The sequence below is a fragment of the Panulirus ornatus genome, chromosome 72 (assembly GCF_036320965.1).
Source record: "Panulirus ornatus isolate Po-2019 chromosome 72, ASM3632096v1, whole genome shotgun sequence".
In the NCBI taxonomy this organism is placed as follows: Eukaryota; Metazoa; Arthropoda; class Malacostraca; order Decapoda; family Palinuridae; genus Panulirus; species Panulirus ornatus.
In genome coordinates this window covers 14,495,120-14,516,101 of record NC_092295.1, presented here as the reverse complement: position 1 = coordinate 14,516,101, position 20,982 = coordinate 14,495,120, and the positions used below count along the sequence as shown (strand labels likewise).

At 41.5% G+C, this 20,982-nt stretch overlaps 1 protein-coding gene across 2 annotated transcripts in view; it reads left to right on the top strand.

Moving 5' to 3' along the window:
* Nucleotides 1–20,982, top strand: part of CycT (Cyclin T) — a 132,363-nt gene that overhangs the window by 59,099 nt on the left and 52,282 nt on the right. For both annotated transcript variants that reach the window (XM_071660706.1, XM_071660705.1), the window contains one exon: nt 7,719–7,809. In XM_071660706.1, coding sequence (XP_071516807.1) covers nt 7,726–7,809 — 84 coding nt within the window. In that variant the 5' untranslated portion in view covers nt 7,719–7,725. The remainder of the gene's footprint in view (nt 1–7,718; nt 7,810–20,982) is intronic.

Genomic DNA, 20,982 nt, shown 5'->3' with positions numbered 1-20,982 from the left:
TAAGTTTGTTGAGTATTCCTGGCAAATTATATGGGAGGGTATTGATTGAGAGGGTGAAGGCATGTACAGAGCATCAGATTGGGGAAGAGCAGTGTGGTTTCAGAAGTGGTAGAGGATGTGTGGATCAGGTGTTTGCTTTGAAGAATGTATGTGAGAAATACTTAGAAAAGCAAATGGATTTGTATGTAGCATTTATGGATCTGGAGAAGGCATATGATAGAGTTGATAGAGATGCTCTGTGGAAGGTATTAAGAATATATGGTGTGGGAGGCAAGTTGTTAGAAGCAGTGAAAAGTTTTTATCGAGGATGTAAGGCATGTGTACGTGTAGGAAGAGAGGAAAGTGATTGGTTCTCAGTGAATGTAGGTTTGCGGCAGGGGTGTGTGATGTCTCCATGGTTGTTTAATTTGTTTATGGATGGGGTTGTTAGGGAGGTGAATGCAAGAGTTTTGGAAAGAGGGGCAAGTATGAAGTCTGTTGGGGATGAGAGAGCTTGGGAAGTGAGTCAGTTGTTGTTCGCTGATGAAACAGCGCTGGTGGCTGATTCATGTGAGAAACTGCAGAAGCTGGTGACTGAGTTTGGTAAAGTGTGTGAAAGAAGAAAGTTAAGAGTAAATGTGAATAAGAGCAAGGTTATTAGGTACAGTAGGGTTGAGGGTCAATTCAATTGGGAGGTGAGTTTGAATGGAGAAAAACTGGAGGAAGTGAAGTGTTTTAGATATCTGGGAGTGGATCTGGCAGCGGATGGAACCATGGAAGCGGAAGTGGATCATAGGGTGGGGGAGGGGGTGGGAGCCTTGAAGAATGTGTGGAAGTTGAGAACATTATCTCGGAAAGCAAAAATGGGTATGTTTGAAGGAATAGTGGTTCCAACAATGTTGTATGGTTGCGAGGCGTGGACTATGGATAGAGTTGTGCGCAGGAGGATGGATGTGCTGGAAATGAGATGTTTGAGGACAGTGTGTGGTGTGAGGTGGTTTGATCGAGTAAGTAACGTAAGGGTAAGAGAGATGTGTGGAAATAAAAAGAGCGTGGTTGAGAGAGCAGAAGAGGGTGTTTTGAAATGGTTTGGTCACATGGAGAGAATGAGTGAGGAAAGATTGACCAAGAGGATATATGTGTCGGAGGTGGAGGGAACGAGGAGAAGAGGGAGACCAAATTGGAGGTGGAAAGATGGAGTGAAAAAGATTTTGTGTGATCGGGGCCTGAACATGCAGGAGGGTGAAAGGAGGGCAAAGAATAGAGTGAATTGGAGCGATGTGGTATACCGGGGTTGACGTGCTGTCAGTGGATTGAATCAAGGCATGTGTATGGGGGTGGGTTGGGCCATTTCTTTCGTCTGTTTCCTTGCGCTACTTCGCAAACGCGGGAGACAGCGGCAAAAAAAAAAAAAAAAAAAAAAAATGTACATAATTCATACTGTCTGCCCTTATTCCCGTTGCCACCCCGCCACACATGAAATGACAGCCCCCTCCCCCCGCATGTGCGTGAGGTAGCGCTAGGAAAAGACAACAAAGGCCACATTTGTTCACACTCAGTCTCTAGCTGTCATGTATAATGCACCAAAACCACAGCTCCCTTTTCACATCCAGACCCCACAAAACTTTCCATGGTTTACCCCAGACGCTTCACATGCCCTGATTCAATCCATTGACAGCATGTCAACCCCAGTATACCACATCGTTCCAATTCACTCTATTCCTTGCACGCCTTTCACCCTTCTGCATGTTCAGGCCCCGATCACTGAAAATCTTTTTCACTCCATCTTTCCACGTCCAATTTGGTCTTCCCCTTCTCCTCGTTCCCTCCACCTCTGACACAGATATCCTCTTTGTCAATCTTTCCTCACTCATTCTCTCCATTTGACCAAACCATTTCAAAACACCCTCTTCTGCTGTCTCAACCACACTCTTTTTATTACCACACATCTCTTACCCTTTCATTACTTACTTGATTAAATCCCCTCACACAACATATTGTCCTCAAACATCTCATTTCCAACACATCCACCCTCCTCCACACAACCCTATCAACAGCCCATGCCTCACAACCTTATTATATTGTTGGAACCACCATTTCTTCAAGCATACCCATTTTTGCTCTCCAAGATAACACTCTCGCCTTCCACACATTCTTCAAAGCTCCCATAGCATCCCCCCCCCTCCATGAATCACTTCCACTTCCATGGTTCCAGCACATCCACCCTCCTCCACACAACTCTATCTATAGCCCATGCCTAGCATGATAAGGAATGCAAAGTGGAGGAATTGTGGAGTGGTAGAGTGGGTGAAACATAATACTTTGAGGTAGTTTAGGCATGTGGAAAGAATGCAAGACTGGGAGTTTATAAGGAGATTGTATGATAGTACAATTAAAGGGATTAGTGTAAGACCACCTGTGACGGGCAAATAGGGTGGAGGAATACTGGAGGGAGAGAAACAGAGGAAGAATGCATTGAATGGTGGATGTAAGGGAGGCATGTAAGGACAGTGATGAGTGGAGACTTTTTTTGTGGCCACCCCTTGATAGGGGTCCCAGAGAGAATGGGCATCAGAGATATAGATAGATGGATAGATATTAGACAAGTATTCAAAATTATCAAAGGCTTTGATGATCTTGAAGTAACATCAACAAGTTCCTTGAAGAATTTTTCTTACTTCATTTGTAGTGGTTCCAACAATGTTGTATGGTTGCGAGGCGTGGGCTATGGATAGAGTTGTGCGCAGGAGGGTGGATGTGCTGGAAATGAGATGTTTGAGGACAATATGTGGTGTGAGGTGGTTTGATCGAGTAAGTAATGTAAAGGTAAGAGAGATGTGTGGAAGTAAAAAGAGTGTGGTTGAGAGAGACAGAAGAGGGTGTTTTGAAATGGTTTGGGCACATGGAAAGAATGAGTGAGGAAAGATTGACCAAGAGGATATATGTGTCGGAGAGGGAGGGAATGAGAAGTGGGAGACCAAATTGGAGGTGGAAAGATGGAGTGAAAAAGATTTTGAGTGATCGGGGCCTGAACATACAGGAGGGTGAAAGGCGGGCAAGGAATAGAGTGAATTGGATCGATGTGGTATACCGGGGCGATGTGCTGTCAATGGATTGAATCAGGGCATATGAAGCGTCTGGGGTAAACCATGGAAAGTTGTGTGGGGCCTGGATGTGGAAAGGGAGCTGTGGTTTCGGTGCATTATTACACGACAGCTAGAGACTGAGTGTGAACAAATGGGGCCTTTGTTGTCTTTTCCTAGCGCTACCTCGCACACATGAGGGGGGAGGGGGATGGTATTCCATGTGTGGCGGGATGGCGATGGGAATAAATAAAGGCAGACAGTATGAATTATGTACATGTGTATATATGTATATGTCTGTGTGTGTATATATATGTGTACATTGAGATGTATAGGTATGTATATTTGCGTGTGTGGACGTGTATGTATATACATGTGTATGGGGGTGGGTTGGGCCATTTCTTTCATCTGTTTCCTTGCGCTACCTTGCAAACGCGGGAGACAGCGACAAAGCAAAATAAATAAAATAATATTTGTAGTAATGTATACAAACGTGGGAAGCCGTTTTACAGGTACACCACCAATTTTCCGGCAACTGATGGTTTGGCATCTCCTTTAGTCCAGACAAAATTTTGTGAGGGAACTTGAAATTACCACGGCCACGAGACTAGTTTACTGAGCAGCCACAGATGGGGTTTTGTGTAGGTATTGTTATTTACATTCTTTACACTGCACATGTTGGTAGTGATACTGCAGTTCTGTGAGATTCTTAGCTTATTTTGCTTAAATTTAACCCTAGCTATGGCTTCTAAGACATATGAGAGTATCAGTCGTGGTGTCAAACATGAACACCAGTCCATATCGATCCAAGATAAAGTAGAACTGTTGAAAAAAAATGGACTGTGGTGTTTCGCTGCCTAAGCTGTGTGACATCTACAGTATTGGTTCATCAACTGTTTATGATATAAAGAAGCAAAGGGAGAAAATGATGATATGATATAAAGAAGCAAAGGGAGAAAATGATGAAATTTTATGGAAACAGCGATTCCAGGAAGCAAATGACGATTAGAAAAACTATGAAAGATGGTAAGAGTACTGAGCACGATTGAGTGATGATGGAATGGTTTCAACAGCGTTGGAATGATGGAGTAGATTTTTCAGGTAGCATGATAGTGGACCAGGCTAAGTTGTTCCATAAAGAACTTAAATTACAACATAAGCATGACTATAGTGAAGGATGTATTCAAAGATTCAATAAGCGTCATGGAATTTCCATGGATAAAGTGTGCGGAGAAAAGTGGTCTGCAAATCACAAAGGAGCTGCTGAGTATGTGGATCAATTTGTGTAACTCGTAGCTGACAAGCACCCCAGTCCTGAGCAAGTGTATAATGTATTTCGTTTATTTATTTGATTTACATTTGATATTTGTTTCATTTGAATTTCTAGCAGTCCATGGTATACTTTAGACACATGGGAGATGTATGATTAGTGGGTTAGAGGTGTGTTTTTGAATTATTATTATGTGACCATGGTTGGTCAGGCATAATGGTTAATTCATCAAGGCTTTGGAACCTGTACCTTGAATGAGGCAGATTGCCTTTTCTTAATCAGTATTGTTAACATATGGAATGACTTACCAGTTAGAGTGATTGAAAGCAGTACTATAGATATGTTTGAGAATAGACTTAATGGATATTTGACTCCAAGTCCTCAACAAACATTATTTGCACGTCCTTAGTCACATTGACAGTTTGCAGGTTTTTACCTCTGAATTATCTGTATGCCTTCCAACTTCTGCACACTTACCCTGGAGTTTCTGATATTTTTTAGTATCGCATACAACTTGGAAGGGACCCGGTGATCTACCCTGGAGCTTCTGATATTTTCTACTATCACATACAGCCTGAAAGGGACCCAGTGATCTGTTGCTATTTGAATTCCTATATACTTTGTATTCCTTAGTATTTTGTATTGCCTTAAGTCTTGGATTAGCAGACTTCAGACCTATGATTTGACTGCTAGCTGAAATGGCACCTATTGGTTGTAACAGATGTATTGTCATATTTTAAAGTAAAATGAAGCTATCTAATGCTACAATAAATGATAGAATACTGTATGCCATACCTTGGAGCTTTTTGGATTCTAGTGTTGATACCTAGTGTGAAGCTTTTGGTTACCCTTCCTTAGGTTGCATGTTCAAAGAAGCTTTTTTGAACTGGTATTCTTATAAGTATTTTTCTCCCCAATCATAGGATAAGTTTGTTGGTTTAGGGGCCATGCCAGGAAGTGTATACAATTTTCATGGGTTCAACTGCATGTTGACGTTTATTAGAGTCGGTCATGTAGGTGACCTTCGTCTTTGTTCTTATTCCTCTGAAACCTGAAACACAGTACCCTAACTTTAGAATGAGCTTCAGTTTGTTTTACAATATATTTAGGTTATGTATCTTTTAATTCTTTGAATGCTAGTAAAGCAGATGACTTCTTTTAGGTTATGTTTCATGCATGTACTTGATAAACTTTCGATCATTATTATTACAAACAGGTGATGAAATTCACCCCTCATGATATGATAAACGTCAGACACAAGGTGTAAATGAATACAAACAGCAACAAACTTGTATCTTTTTGTGCTCTTTGTTGTTATAGAATATGGAAAAGTTTATTTTGCAGTACTTCTAGTTACTTCACTTGGTCATGCCATGTATGCCAATTTAGGTGACATGATTCAGTTACTCCAACTATAGAATTTTTTTGATATGTGCAGTTATGGGTGACTGTTTTGTCTGCTAGAATATTACAGCATTGAAATATTTTGCAGTTACTTCACTTGGTTATGCCATGTGTGCCAATTTAGATGGCATGATTCAGTTATTCCAATTATAGAATTTTTTTTAATATGTGCAGTTATGGGTGACTGTTTTGTCTGCTAGAATGTTACAGCATTGAAATATAATGTACATTTTGTACACATTTTACTAAATCCATTTATATTTACTGCTTGCTTTGACTTGAACGAAAAATTCTTTTTAAGTAGCATTTACCACCTTCTTAGACGTGGAAAAGCGTAACAGTCCAACTTCATACCTTTGATCATCATTGTCGTTCAATAAATCACCTCTGTCTCATTATTTTCTTCAGAAATTTCAGATTTGGTTTTGTTATATACTAGTACAAATTTCTTTTTTTTTACAGTCATAACATCATTGTTTCTTATCCTTTTATTTCTCTCTACATCTCTCCTTCTATCACCATTCAGATTACCTGTATGTGGAAGTTATTAGGTAAACATGCATAGCCATACTTGTTGAGTTGGACAGATATGTTTTAGGAAAGGAAGGGTGTGGATGGCTCACTGTAGCTTGCTCCTGGTGGCACTGGGCTAGCTAGTGCTCCGCTCCTCTCTTGCTATACCTCCTTTTGTACATACAAGAGGGAGATTTTCCCATTACTGAACCTCATGGTTCAGACACATTGTGTATGTTACTTTTAAGATACTTCAGAGGGAGTGGATGTGCAGCTGCCCTATGGCTGATGAGTATTCAACAGTGCAACGGCCTGCTCACAACCTGCCCATATAGTGCATTCTACCAAGCCCATTGGGAATCATCATAGCTGGAGTATTCAAAGGCACATCACAAGTGGTTTCCATCCCCCATTGAGATTGATACGAGTTCGAGAATTTTTTGAGGGTATTTCAAGAAGTAGACATTTTATTATATGATAAGGACTACTGTTTATAGTATAGATTTAGGGAAAGTAATGGTGAAAAATTTTGACATTCAGATGAAAAGTATGATTAAGGAATAAGTTCATATGGCATTCATTAGCTGCCTTTTGTGCCTATGAGTTACATGTCTTGTAGATTTGTTGTGTCAATAGCATGCCTTATGCAACTTGCAGATGACAGTCTTGCTCAAGGAGGACTTTGTTGGTTAAATATTTTCATTCTATTCAGATAGTAATGTATAGGTATTTAAAATAAGAAGTGAAGATGGGAATAGGCATTATGTAATGCAAAATATGCCTGTATATATTCTGTATGAGAGCTGAAGAGGATTAATTTTAAATTAAAGTTTTTCGTTTTGAGAATATTAAAAATGTGGTTACAGCCCCAGCTCATTAATATGATAAATTGGAATAGGATTTATTTTACGATTATATATGAACTTTCATTATTTCTCAGGTTTTTAAGGATAAGAACTTACTTGCAATAAGGATTTATTGTGTTTATAAATCATATCTCTTAGAGTTTAAGGGTTTTCAGTGTTGATTATTGAATAGCCTGTTCACTAAGTATTAGCAGACACTGGGCACGAAATGATCCAGGTGTGTTGGCATGATTAGAGGGCAAGGTAAATGGCTGGTCATGTGCTAGTAATCCAATCAGCTGATGATTCCTAGGGCAGTATTAGCTTACAACAATATGCGAGGATAAACTTTAAAAGGGGCTCCCACTGTCTTTGGAGGTCAGATCCTATGAACACCAAAAGTTTTTTAATGAGCTTTTGATCTCATTTTCTCTCTTCTAGGTTTTCGCTCTTTTCGAGGCCAGATGTGTATTTTTATGTCTATTAATACAGGACCTCTTCTCAGATCCTGGACAGTGGGGACAATGATAATTTTGTCACTTAAATCAAGACAACTTTTGGGTTGCCTCTTCAGTCACATCAGACCATGTGTTGTATTTCTAAAGTTATTTTCTTTTTCCTCAGTCTCCACATGACAACGATGTGTCTGCAGTACAAGCCCACCGTAGTGGCATGTGTGTGCATCTACATTGTCTGTACATGGAGCCATTATGAGGTAAGTTAGATGGAAGTGCAGTGTATGTAGGAATGCTGTCATGTGTGAATGATGTGTTAAAAATGTTTAGAGAAATACTATTTAAGGGTGTAGAATCAGTAGTTGGATACAAGGTAGTGAGATACAGGAATAAAAAGGGCAATCGATGGTGGACAGAAGAGATTAGAAATGCTGTGGAAGAGAAGAAAAATGCATGTGGTAATAGGAATATACCAGTGGAAGTTCAGCAAAGGAGGAGTGAAGAATACAAAATATGTAAGTGGAATGTTATGAAGTTGATAGAGGAAGGCAAAGGAGTAGATGAAGATTGTGGAAGGAAGTTAAGTGAAAAGTTTTGGGATAATAAGAAACTATACTGGAAGTCGGTGAAAAAGGAAAGAGGTGGATGTAAGAGTGGAATGTTGATGTTAGAAGTAAGAAAGGGATATTGCTGAATCAAAAAGAGGAAGTGAAAGATAGATGGAAAGAGTATTTTGAAGAACTTATGAATGTGAGAGAAGGTGAGCCAGCAGTTGTTACATGCATGTGTATGAAGGAGGGAAGGAACAGGATACAAGTGCAGGGGCCTGTAGCAAAGAGGTAGGTAAGGAGGGCAGTAATGAGGCTGAAGGTAGGAATGTCACCTGGAGTGGATGGGATTACAGCGGAAGTGCTAAAATGTGGAGGAGAAGGTGTGATAGAGTGGATGCATCATATATATGATTTAGCATGTATACAGAAGGTTGTGGCAAAGAATTGGATGAAAGCTATTATTGTTCCTGTATTCAAAGGAAAAGGTGCAAAGAATGTATGTAGCATATGATATTAAAGGGGAATAAGTCTGTTAAGTATACCAGGAAAAGTCTGTGCAAGAATATTGTTATTTGACAGAGTTATGGAAGTGATCAAAGGCATAATTAGTGAAGATCAAGGGGTTTTAGGAAAGGGAGGGGATGTGTGGATCAGATTTTTGTTTTAAGGATGACCATGGAAAAGTATTTAGCAAAAGGTAAGAAGTTGTATGTATCTTTTATGGATCTGGAGAAAGTGTATGATGGGTGGAATGCTTTGTGGGATGTGTTAATGATATATGCTATGGCAGGAAAACTGTTTGATGGTGTAAAAGCCTTCTATAGAGGAGTAAATGCATATTTAAGAGTATATGGAGAACTGAGTGAAAGTTTTGGGATATCTTGACTTTTCAATCAACAAAACTCACTCTTTTTCATGTGAAACATGTTTACAGTTCTATCCATTTAAATCTACAGATGAGAAATAATTAAAAAATCTAATAAGTTTGTAAGACATACAGTTTATGACAAAAAACAACGAAAGGCAGAGGTAAAGTTGACCTTATTTCTATATATACAGTAGGGTTGAGGGACAAGTCAATTGGGAGGTGAGTTTGAATGGAGAAAAACTGGAGGAAGTGAAGTGTTTTAGATATCTTGTAGTGGATTTGGCAGTGGATGGAACCATGGAAGCGGAAGTGAGTCATAGGGTGGAGGAGGGGGCAAAAGTTCTGGGAGCATTGAAGAATGTGTGGAAGGCGAGAACATTACTCGTAAAGCAAGAATGGGTGCGTTTGAATGAATAGTGGTTCCTACAATGTTATATGGTTGCGAGGCGTGGGCTAAAGATTGAGTTGTGCGGAGGAGGGTGGCTGTGTTGGAAATGAGATGCTTGAGGACGATATGTGGTGTTAGGTGGTTTGATTGAGTAATGAAAGGATGAGAGAGATGTGTGGTAATAAAAAGAGTGTGGTTGAGAGAGCAGAAGAAGAGTGTATTGAAATGGTTTGGTCACGTGGAGAGAATGAGTGAGGAAAGATTAACAAAGAGGATGTATGTGTCAGAGGTGGAGGGAATGAGGAAAAGTGGGAGACCAAATTGGAGGTGGAAAGATGGAGTGAAAAAGATTTTGAGCGATCGGGGCCTGAACATGCAGGAGGGTGAAAGGCGTGCAAGGCATTGAGTGCATTGGAATGGTGTGGTTTACCGGGGTCGACTTGCTGTCAGTGCATTGAATCAGGGCATGTGAAGCATCTTGGGTAAACCATGGAAAGTTTTGTGGGGTCTGGATGTGGAGAGGGAGCTGTGGTTTCAGTGCATTATACATGACAGGTAGAGACTGAGTGTAAACGAATGTGGCCTTTGTTGTCTTTTCCTAGCACTACCTCGTGTGCGTTTGGGGGGAGGGGGGGTGTCATTTCACGTGGGGCAGGGTGGCGACGGGAATGATTAAAGGCAGCAAGTGTGAAATGTGGGCATGTGTATATGTCTGTGTATGTTTTTTTTTTTTTTTTTTTTTTTTTTTTTTTTTTTTTTTTTTTGTCTCCTGCATTTGCGAGGTAGCGCAAGGAAACAGACGAAAGAAATGGCCCAACCCACCCCCATACACATGTATATACATACGTCCACACACGCAAATATACATACCTACACAGCTTTCCATGGTTTACCCCAGACGCTTCACATGCCTTGATTCAATCCACTGACAGTACGTCAACCCCGGTATACCACATCGCTCCAATTCACTCTATTCCTTGCCCTCCTTTCACCCTCCTGCATGTTCAGGCCCCGATCACTCAAAATCTTTTTCACTCCATCTTTCCACCTCCAATTTGGTCTCCCTCTTCTCCTCGTTCCCTCTACCTCCGACACATATATCCTCTTGGTCAATCTTTCCTCGCTCATTCTCTCCATGTGACCAAACCATTTCAAAACACCCTCTTCTGCTCTCTCAACCACGCTTTTTTTATTTCCACACATCTCTCTTACCCTTACGTTACTTACTCGATCAAACCACCTCACACCACACATTGTCCTCAAACATCTCATTTCCAGCACATCCATCCTCCTGCGCACAACTCTATCCATAGTCCACGCCTCTCAACCATACAACATTGTTGGAACCACTATTCCTTCAAACATACCCATTTTTGCTTTCCGAGATAATGTTCTCGACTTCCACACATTCTTCAAGGCTCCCAGAATTTTCACCCCCTCCCCCACCCTATGATCCACTTCTGCTTCCATGTTTCCATCCCCTGCCAGATCCACTCCCAGATATCTAAAACACTTCACTTCCTCCAGTTTTTCTCCATTCAAACTCACCTCCCAATTGACTTGACCCTCAACCCTACTGTACCTAATAACCTTGCTCTTATTCACATTTACTCTTAACTTTCTTCTTTCACACACTTTACCAAACTCAGTCACCAGCTTCTGCAGTTTCTCACATGAATCAGCCACCAGTGCTGTATCATCAGCGAACAACAACTGACTCACTTCCCAAGCTCTCTCATCCCCAACAGACTTCATACTTGCCCCTCTTTCCAAAACTCTTGCATTCACCTCCCTAACAACCCCATCCATAAACAAATTAAACAACCATGGAGACATCACACACCCCTGCCGCAAACCTACATTCACTGAGAACCAATCACTTTCCTCTCTTCCTACACGTACACATGCCTTACATCCTCGATAAAAACTTTTCACTGCTTCTAACAACTTGCCTCCCACACCATATATTCTTAATACCTTCCACAGAGCATCTCTATCAACTCTATCATATGCCTTCTCCAGATCCATAAATGCTACATACAAATCCATTTGCTTTTCTAAGTATTTCTCACATACATTCTTCAAAGCAAACACCTGATCCACACATCCTCTACCACTTCTGAAACCACACTGCTCTTCCCCAATCTGATGCTCTGTGCATGCCTTCACCCTCTCAATCAATACCCTCCCATATAATTTGCCAGGAATACTCAACAAACTTATACCTCTGTAATTTGAGCACTCACTCTTATCCCCTTTGCCTTTGTACAATGGCACTATGCACGCATTCCGCCAATCCTCAGGCACCTCACCATGAGTCATACATACATTAAATAACCTTACCAACCAGTCAACAATACAGTCACCCCCTTTTTTAATAAATTCCACTGCAATACCATCCAAACCTGCTGCCTTGCCGGCTTTCATCTTCCACAAAGCTTTTACTACCTCTTCTCTGTTTACCAAATCATTTTCCCTAACCCTCTCACTTTGCACACCACCTCGACCAAAACACCCTATATCTGCCACTCTATCATCAAACACATTCAACAAACCTTCAAAATACTCACTGCATCTCCTTCTCACATCACCACTACTTATCACCTCCCCATTTGCGCCCTTCACTGAAGTTCCCATTTGCTCCCTTGTCTTACGCACTTTATTTACCTCCTTCCAGAACATCTTTTTATTCTCCCTAAAATTTAATGATACTCTCTCACCCCAACTCTCATTTGCCCTTTTTTTCACCTCTTGCACCTTTCTCTTGACCTCCTGTCTCTTTCTTTTATACGTCTCCCACTCAATTGCATTTTTTCCCTGCAAAAATTGTCCAAATGCCTCTCTCTTCTCTTTCACTAATACTCTTACTTCTTCATCCCACCACTCACTACCCTTTCTAATCAACCCACCTCCCACTCTTCTCATACCACAAGCATCTTTTGCGCAATCCATCACTGATTCCCTAAATACATCCCATTCCTCCCCCACTCCCCTTACTTCCATTGTTCTCACCTTTTTCCATTCTGTACTCAGTCTCTCCTGGTACTTCCTCACACAAGTCTCCCTCCCAAGCTCACTTACTCTCACCACGCTCTTCACCCCAACATTCACTCTTCTTTTCTGAAAACCCATACAAATCTTCACCTTAGCCTCCACAAGATAATGATCAGACATCCCTCCAGTTGCACCTCTCAGCACATTAACATCCAAAAGTCTCTCTTTCGCGCGCCTGTCAATTAACACGTAATCCAATAACGCTCTCTGGCCATCTCTCCTACTTACATAAGTATACTTATGTATATCTCGCTTTTTAAACCAGGTATTCCCAATCATCAGTCCTTTTTCAGCACATAAATCTACAAGCTCTTCACCATTTCCATTTACAACACTGAACACCCCATGTATACCAATTATTCCCTCAACTGCCACATTACTCACCTTTGCATTCAAATCACCCAACACTATAACCCGGTCTCGTGCATCAAAACCACTAACACACTCATTCAGCTGCTCCCAAAACACTTGCCTCTCATGATCTTTCTTCTCATGCCCAGGTGCATATGCACCAATAATCACCCATCGCTCTCCATCAACTTTCAGTTTTACCCATATTAATCGAGAATTTACTTTCTTACATTCTATCACATACTTCCACAACTGTTTCAGGAGTACTGCTACTCCTTCCCTTGCTCTTGTCCCCTCACTAACACCTGACTTTACTCCCAAGACATTCCCAAACCACTCTTCCCCTTTACCCTTGAGCTTCGTTTCACTCAGAGCCAAAACATCCAGGTTCCTTTCCTCAAACATACTACCTATCTCTCCTTTTTTCACATCTTGGTTACATCCACACACATTTAGGCACCCCAATCTGAGCCTTCGAGGAGGATGAGCACTCCCCGCATGACTCCTTCTTCTGTTTCCCATTTTAGAAAGTTAAAAAAATACAAGGAGGGGAGGATTTCTGGCCCTCCGCTCCCGTCCCCTCTAGTCGCTTTCTACGACACGTGAGGAATGCGTGGGAAGTATTCTTTCACCCCTATCCCCAGGGATAATATACATATATATATACACATACACACACACACACACACACACACGCACACATACACACACACACACACATACATATATATATACATGTGAAAAATGTAAGAAACAATTTAGAAAACTGAAACTTCTAGCTTGAAATGAAAAGAAAAAATGAATGTCACATAATGGTTCAACCTCTGGCTATGGAAAAAGGAAATGTTTAATTTATTTACACAAACGTCAATAGTAGTTCTCATCAATTTAACCACTGTATCAATAAGCTTCAATGTCTAAGCTACATTTTTTCCAATTTCACTATTTTCTTGTCAAAGCACCATGTATGAAAACTATCACTCCAGTAACTATAAACATTTACTTCCCCTTTAAAAAAAAGTTCTGGGGAAGTCTGTCTCGATACACTGTATGTATATGTATGTATACGTTGTAATGTATAGGTATGTGTGTGTGTGGACGTGTATTTATATACATGTGGATGTGGGTGGGTTGTGCCATTCTTTCGTTTGTTTCCTTGCGCTACCTCGCTAATGCGGGAGACAGCGACAAAGTATAATAAAAGATAATAGATGTGAAATTCTAGATGGACATTTTTATTGATGTATTGCAGATCATACTACCATGTAGATAGTTACGATATTTGTGAAGATAGATACAGATAATGGATAGACAGAATGATCAGTGTGTTCATTTTGAACTAACCCTTGATTTTATTCCCCTATGTAGTAAACCAGGTATGTTAATTAGTACAGGAAATATTTATCCTTTGCAGATAGAGTGAAAAAGATTTTGAGCAATTGGGGCATGAACATTCAGGAGAAAGAAAGGCTTGCACAGAGTAGAGTGAATTGGAACAGTGTAGTATACTGGGGGTTGACATACTGTCTTTGGTCTGAACCAGGGCATGTGAAACATATGGGTTAAGCCATGGAAAGGTCTCTGGAGACCTGGATGTGCATAGGGAGCTGTGATTTCAGTCCATTGCACATGACAGTCAGAGAATGGATGTGTGCAGATGTGACCTTTCTCTATGATTCCTTGTTGTCGCAAGAGGGTGGCGATGCACTTTCCTGTGGGGCAGGGTGGTGCTGGGTAATGAATAAAGGCGAGAAAGTATGGATATGTATGAATTAGGTACATGTGTATATATGTATATGTCTGTGTGTGTATATATAGGTATACGTTGAGATGTATAGGTATGTATACTTGCGTGTGTTGACGTGTATATATGTACATGTGTATGTGGGTGGGTTGGGCCATTCTTTTGTCTGTTTCCTTGCTCTACCTCGCTAACGCGGGAGACAGCGACAAAGCAAAATAAATAGAATAATAAATAATTATTTTTTTTGCTTTGTCGCTGTCTCCCGCGTTTGCGAGGTAGCGCAAGGAAGCAGACGAAAGAAATGGCCCAACCCACCCCCATACACATGTATATACATACGACCACACACGCAAATATACATACCTACACAGCTTTCCATGGTTTACCCCAGACGCTTCACATGCCCTGATTCAATCCACTGACAGCACGTCAACCTCGGTATACCACATCGATCCAATTCACTCTATTCCTTGCCCTCCTTTAACCCTCCTGCATGTTCAGGCCCCGATCACACAAAATCTTTTTCACTCCATCTTTCCACCTCCAATTTGGTCTCCCACTTCTCCTCGTTCCCTCCACCTCCGACACATATATCCTCTTGGTCAATCTTTCCTCACTCATTCTCTCCATGTGCCCAAACCATTTCAAAACGCCCTCTTCTACTCTCTCAACCACGCTCTTTTTATTTCCACACATCTCTCTTACCCTTACGTTACTTACTCGATCAAACCACCTCACACCACACATTGCCCTCAAACATCGGATTTCCAGTATGTCCACCCTCCTGCGCACAACTCTATCCATAGCCCACGCCTCGCAACCATACAACATTGTTGGAACCACTATTCCTTCAAACATACCCATTTTTGCTTTCCGAGATAATGTTCTCAACTTCCACACATTCTTCAAGGCTCCCAGAATTTTCACCCCCTCCCCCACCCTATGATCCACTTCCGCTTCCATGGTTCCATCCGCTGCCAGATCCACTCCCAGATATCTAAAACACTTTACTTCCTCCAGTTTTTCTCCATTCAAACTTACCTCCCAACTGACTTGACCCTCAACCCTACTGTACCTAATAACCTTGCTCTTATTCACATTTACTCTTAACTCTCTTCTTTCACACACTTTACCAAACTCAGTCACCAGCTTCTGCAGTTTCTCACATGAATCAGCCACCAGCGCTGTATCATCAGCGAACAACAACTGACTCACTTCCCAAGCTCTCTCATCCCCAACAGACTTCATACTTGCCCCTCTTTTCAAAACTCTTGCATTTACCTCCCTAACAACCCCATCCATAAACAAATTAAACAACCATGGAGACATCACACACCCCTGCCGCAAACCTACATCACTGAGAACCAATCACTTTCCTCTCTTCCTACACGTACACATGCCTTACATCCTCGATAAAAACTTTTCACTGCTTCTAACAACTTGCCTCCCACACCATATATTCTTAATACCTTCCACAGAGCATCTCTGTCAACTCTATCATATGCCTTCTCCAGATCCATAAATGCTACATACAAATCCATTTGCTTTTCTAAGTATTTCTCACATACATTCTTCAAAGCAAACACTTGATCCACACATCCTCTACCACTTCTGAAACCACACTGCTCTTCCCCAATCTGATGCTCTGTTCATGCCTTCACCCTCTCAATCAATACCCTCCCATATAATTTACCAGGAATACTCAACAAACTTATACCTCTGTAATTTGAGCACTCACTCTTATCCCCTTTGCCTTTGTACTATGGCACTATGCATGCATTCCGCCAATCCTCAGGCACCTCACCATGAGTCATACATACATTAAATAACCTTACCAACCAGTCAATAATACAGTCACCCCCTTTTTTAATAAATTCCACTGCAATACCATCCAAACCTGCTGCCTTGCCGGCTTTCATCTTCAGCAAAGCTTTTACTACCTCTTCTCTGTTTACCAAATCATTTTCCCTAACCCTCTCACTTTGCACACCACCTCGACCAAAACACCCAATATCTGCCACTCTATCATCAAACACATTCAACAAACCTTCAAAATACTCACTCCATCTCCTTCTCACAATAATTATAATTATTGTTATTTTTTTTTCTTTGTTGCTGTCTCCTGCGTTGGCGAGGTAGGGCGAGGAAAAAGACGAAAGAATGACCCAACCCACCCACATACACATGTATATACGTACACGTCCACACATGCAAATATACATACCTATACATCTAAACGTATACATATATATACACACATAGACATATGCATATATACACATGTACATAATTCATACTGTCTGCCTTTATTCATTGCCATCGCCACCTCGCCATACATGAAATGACAACCCCCTCCCCCCTCATGTGTGTGAGGTAGCGCTATGAAAAGACAACAAAGGCCCCATTCATTCACACTCAGTCTCTAGCTGTCATGTAATGATGCACCGAAACCACAGCTCCCTTTCCACATCCAAGCCCCACAGAACTTTCCATGGTTTACCCCAGACTCTTCACATGCCCTGGTTCAATCCATTGACAGCACGTCGACCCCGGTATACCACATCGTTCCAATTCACTCTATTCCTTGCACGCCTTTCACCCTCCTGCATGATCAGGCCCCAATCACTCAAAATCTTTTTCACTCCATCTTTCCACCTCCAATTTGGTCTCCCACTTCTCCTCGTTCCCTCCACCTCTGACACACATATCCTCTTGGTCAATCTTTCCTCACTCATTCTCTCCATGTGACCAAACCATTTCAAAACACCTTGTTCTGCTCTCTCAACCACACTTTTTATTACCACACATCTCTCTTACCCTATTATTACTTACTCGATCAAACCACCTCACACCACATATTGTCCTCAAACATCTCATTTCCAGCACATCCACCCTGCTCCCCACAACTCTATCCATAGCCCATGCCTCACAACCATACAACATTGTTGGAACCACTAGTCCTTCAAACATACCCATTTTTGCTTTCCGAGATAATGTTCTTGACTTCCACACATTCTTCAAGGTTCCCAGGATTTTCGCCCCCTCCCCCACTCTATGATTCACTTCTGCTTCCATGGTTCCATCCACTGCCAGATCCACTCCCAGATATCTAAAACACTTTACTTCCTCCAGTTTTTCTCCATTCAAACTTACCTCCCAATTGACTTGACCCTCAACCCTACTGTACCTAATAACCTTGCTCTTATTCACATTTACTCTTAACTTTCTTCTTTCACACACTTTACCAAACTCAGTCACCAGCTTCTGCAGTTTCTCACATGAATCAGCCACCAGCGCTGTATCATCAGCGAACAACAACTGACTCACTTCCCAAGCTCTCTCATTCACAACAGACTTCATACTTGCCCCTCTTTCCAAAACTCTTGCATTCACCTCCCTAACAACCCCATCCATAAACAAATTAAACAACCATGGAGATATCACACACCCCTGCTGCAAGCCTACATTCACTGAGAACCAATCACTTTCCTCTATTCCCACACGTACACATGCCTTATATCCTCGATAAAAACTTTTCACTGCTTCTAACAACTTGCCTCCCACACCATATATTCTTAATACCTTCCACAGAGCATCTCTATCAACTCTGTCATATGCCTTCTCCAGATCCATAAATGCTACATACAAATCCATTTGCTTTTCTAAGTATTTCTCACATACATTCTTCAAAGCAAACACCTGATCCACACATCCTCTACCACTTCTGAAACCACACTGCTCTTCCCCAGTCTGATGCTCTGTACATGCCTTCACCCTCTCAATCAATACCCTCCCATATAATTTACCAGGAATACTCAACAAACTTATACCTCTATAATTTGAGCATTCACCTTTGTCCCCTTTGCCTTTGTACAATGGCACTATGCAAGCATTCCGCCAATCCTCAGGGACCTCACCATGAATCATACATACATTAATTAACTTTACCAACCAATGAACAATACAGTCGCCCCCTTTTTTAATAAATTCCACTGCAATACCATCCAAACCCGCTACCTTGCCGGCTTTCTTCCGCAAAGCTTTTACTACCTCTTCTCTGTTTGCCAAATCATTTTCCCCAACCCTCTCACTTTGCACACTACCTCAACCAAAACACCCTATATCTGCCACTCTATCATCAAACACATTCAACAAACTTTCAAAATCCTTACACCATCTCCTTCACACATCACCACTACTTGTTATCACCTACCCATTAGCCCCCTTCACTGAAGATCCCATTTGTTGCCTTGTCTTATGCACTTTATTTACCTCCTTCCAAAACATCCTTTTATTCTCCCTGAAATTTAATGATACACTCTCACCCCAACTCTCATTTGCCCTCTTTTTCACCTCTTGCACCTTTCTCTTGACGTCCTGCCTCTTTCTTTTATACATCTCCCACTCATTTGTATTATTTCCCTGCAAAAATTGTCCAAATGCCTCTCTTCTCTTTCACTAATAATCTTACTACTTCATCCCACCACTCACCACCCTTTCTAATCTGCCCACCTCCCACGCTTCTCATGCCACAAGCATATTTTACGCAAGCCATCACTGCTTCTCTAAATACATCCCATTCCTCCCCCACTCCCCTTACCTCCTTTGTTCTCACCGTTTTCGATTCTGTACTCAGTGTCTCCTGGTACTTCCTCACACAAGTCTCCTTCCCAAGCTCCCTTACTCTCACCACTCTCTTCACCCCAACATTCTTCTTTTCTGAAAAGCTCTACGAATCTTCACCGCCTCTACAAGATAATGATCAGACATCCCTCCAGTTGCACCTCTCAGCACATTAACATCCAAAAGTGTCTCTTTCACGCACCTATCAATTAACACGTAATCCAGTAACGCTCTCTGGCCATCTCTCCTACTTACATACGTGTACTTATGTATATGTCTCGTTTTAAACCAGGTATTCCAAATCACCAGTCCTTTTTCAGCACATAAATCTACAAGCTCTTCACCATTTCCATTTACAACACTGAACACCCCATGTATACCAATTATTCCCTCAACTGCCACATTACTAACCTTTGCATTCAAATCACCCATCACTCTAACCTGTTCTTGTGCATCAAAACACACTTGTTCAGCTGCTCCCAAAACACTTGCCTCTTATGATATTTCTTCTCATGCCCAGGTGCATATGCACCAATAATCACCCATCTCTCTCCATCAACTTTCAGTTTTACCCATATCAATCTAGAGTTTACTTTCTTACACTCTGTCACATACTCCCATCACTCCTGTTTCAGGAGTAGTGCTACTCCTTCCCTTGCTCTTGTCCTCTCACTAACCCCTGACTTTACTCCCAAGACATTCCCAAACCACTCTTCCCCTTTACCCTTGAGCTTCTTTTCACTCAAAGCCAAAACTTCCAGGGTTTCTTCCTCAAACATACTGCCTATCTCTCCTTTTTTCTCATCTTAGTTACATCCACACACATTTAGACACCTCAATCTCAGCCTTTGAGGAGGATGAGCACTCCCCGCGTGACTCCTTCTTCTGTTTCCCCTTTTTGAAAGTTAAAATACGAGGAGGGGAGGGTTTCTAGCCCCCTGCTCCCGTCCCCTTTAGTCGCCTTCTTCGATACGTGAGGAATACGTAGGAATTATTCTTTCTCCCCTATCCCCAGGGATAATTATTATTATTATTATTATTATTTTTTTCTTTCTTTTAAACTATTCGCCATTTCCCGCGTTAGCGAGGCAGCGTTAAGAACAGAGGACTGGGCCTTTTTTGGAATATCCTCACCTGGCCCCCTCTGTTCCTTCTTTTGGAAAATTAAAAAAAAAAACGAGAGGGGAGGATTTCCAGCCCCCCGCTCCCTCCCCTTTTAGTCGCCTTCTACGACACGCAGGGAATACGTGGGAAGTATTCTTAATTATTATTATTATTATTATTATTATTATTATTATACTTATTCACCATTGCTCTTGTCAACAAGGTAGCATCAGGAAACAGACAAAGAATGGCCCATCCACCCATACACAAACACATATAAATATATCCCTGAGGATAGTGGAGAAAGAATACTTCCCACGCATTCCTCACGTGTCGTAGAAGGGGACGAAAGGGGATGGGAGCGGGTGGCTAGAAACCCTCCCCTCCTTGTATTTTAACTTTCAAAAAGGGGAAACAGAAGAAGGAGTCACGCGAGGAGTGCTCATCCGTCTCGAAGGCTCAGATTGAGGTGTCTGAATGTGTGTGGATGTAACCAAGATGAGTAAAAAGGAGAGATAGGTAGTTTGTTTGAGGAAAGGAACCTTGATGTTTTGGCTCTTGAGTGAAACGAAGCTCAAGGGTAAAGGGAAAGAGTGGTTTGGGAATGTCTTGGGAGTAAAGTCAGGGGGTAGTGAGAGGACAAGAGCAAGGGAAGGAGTAGCAGTACTCCTGAAACAAGAGTGGAGGGAGTATGTGATAGAGTGTAAGAAAGTAAACTCTACATTGATATGGGTAAAACGGAAACTTAAT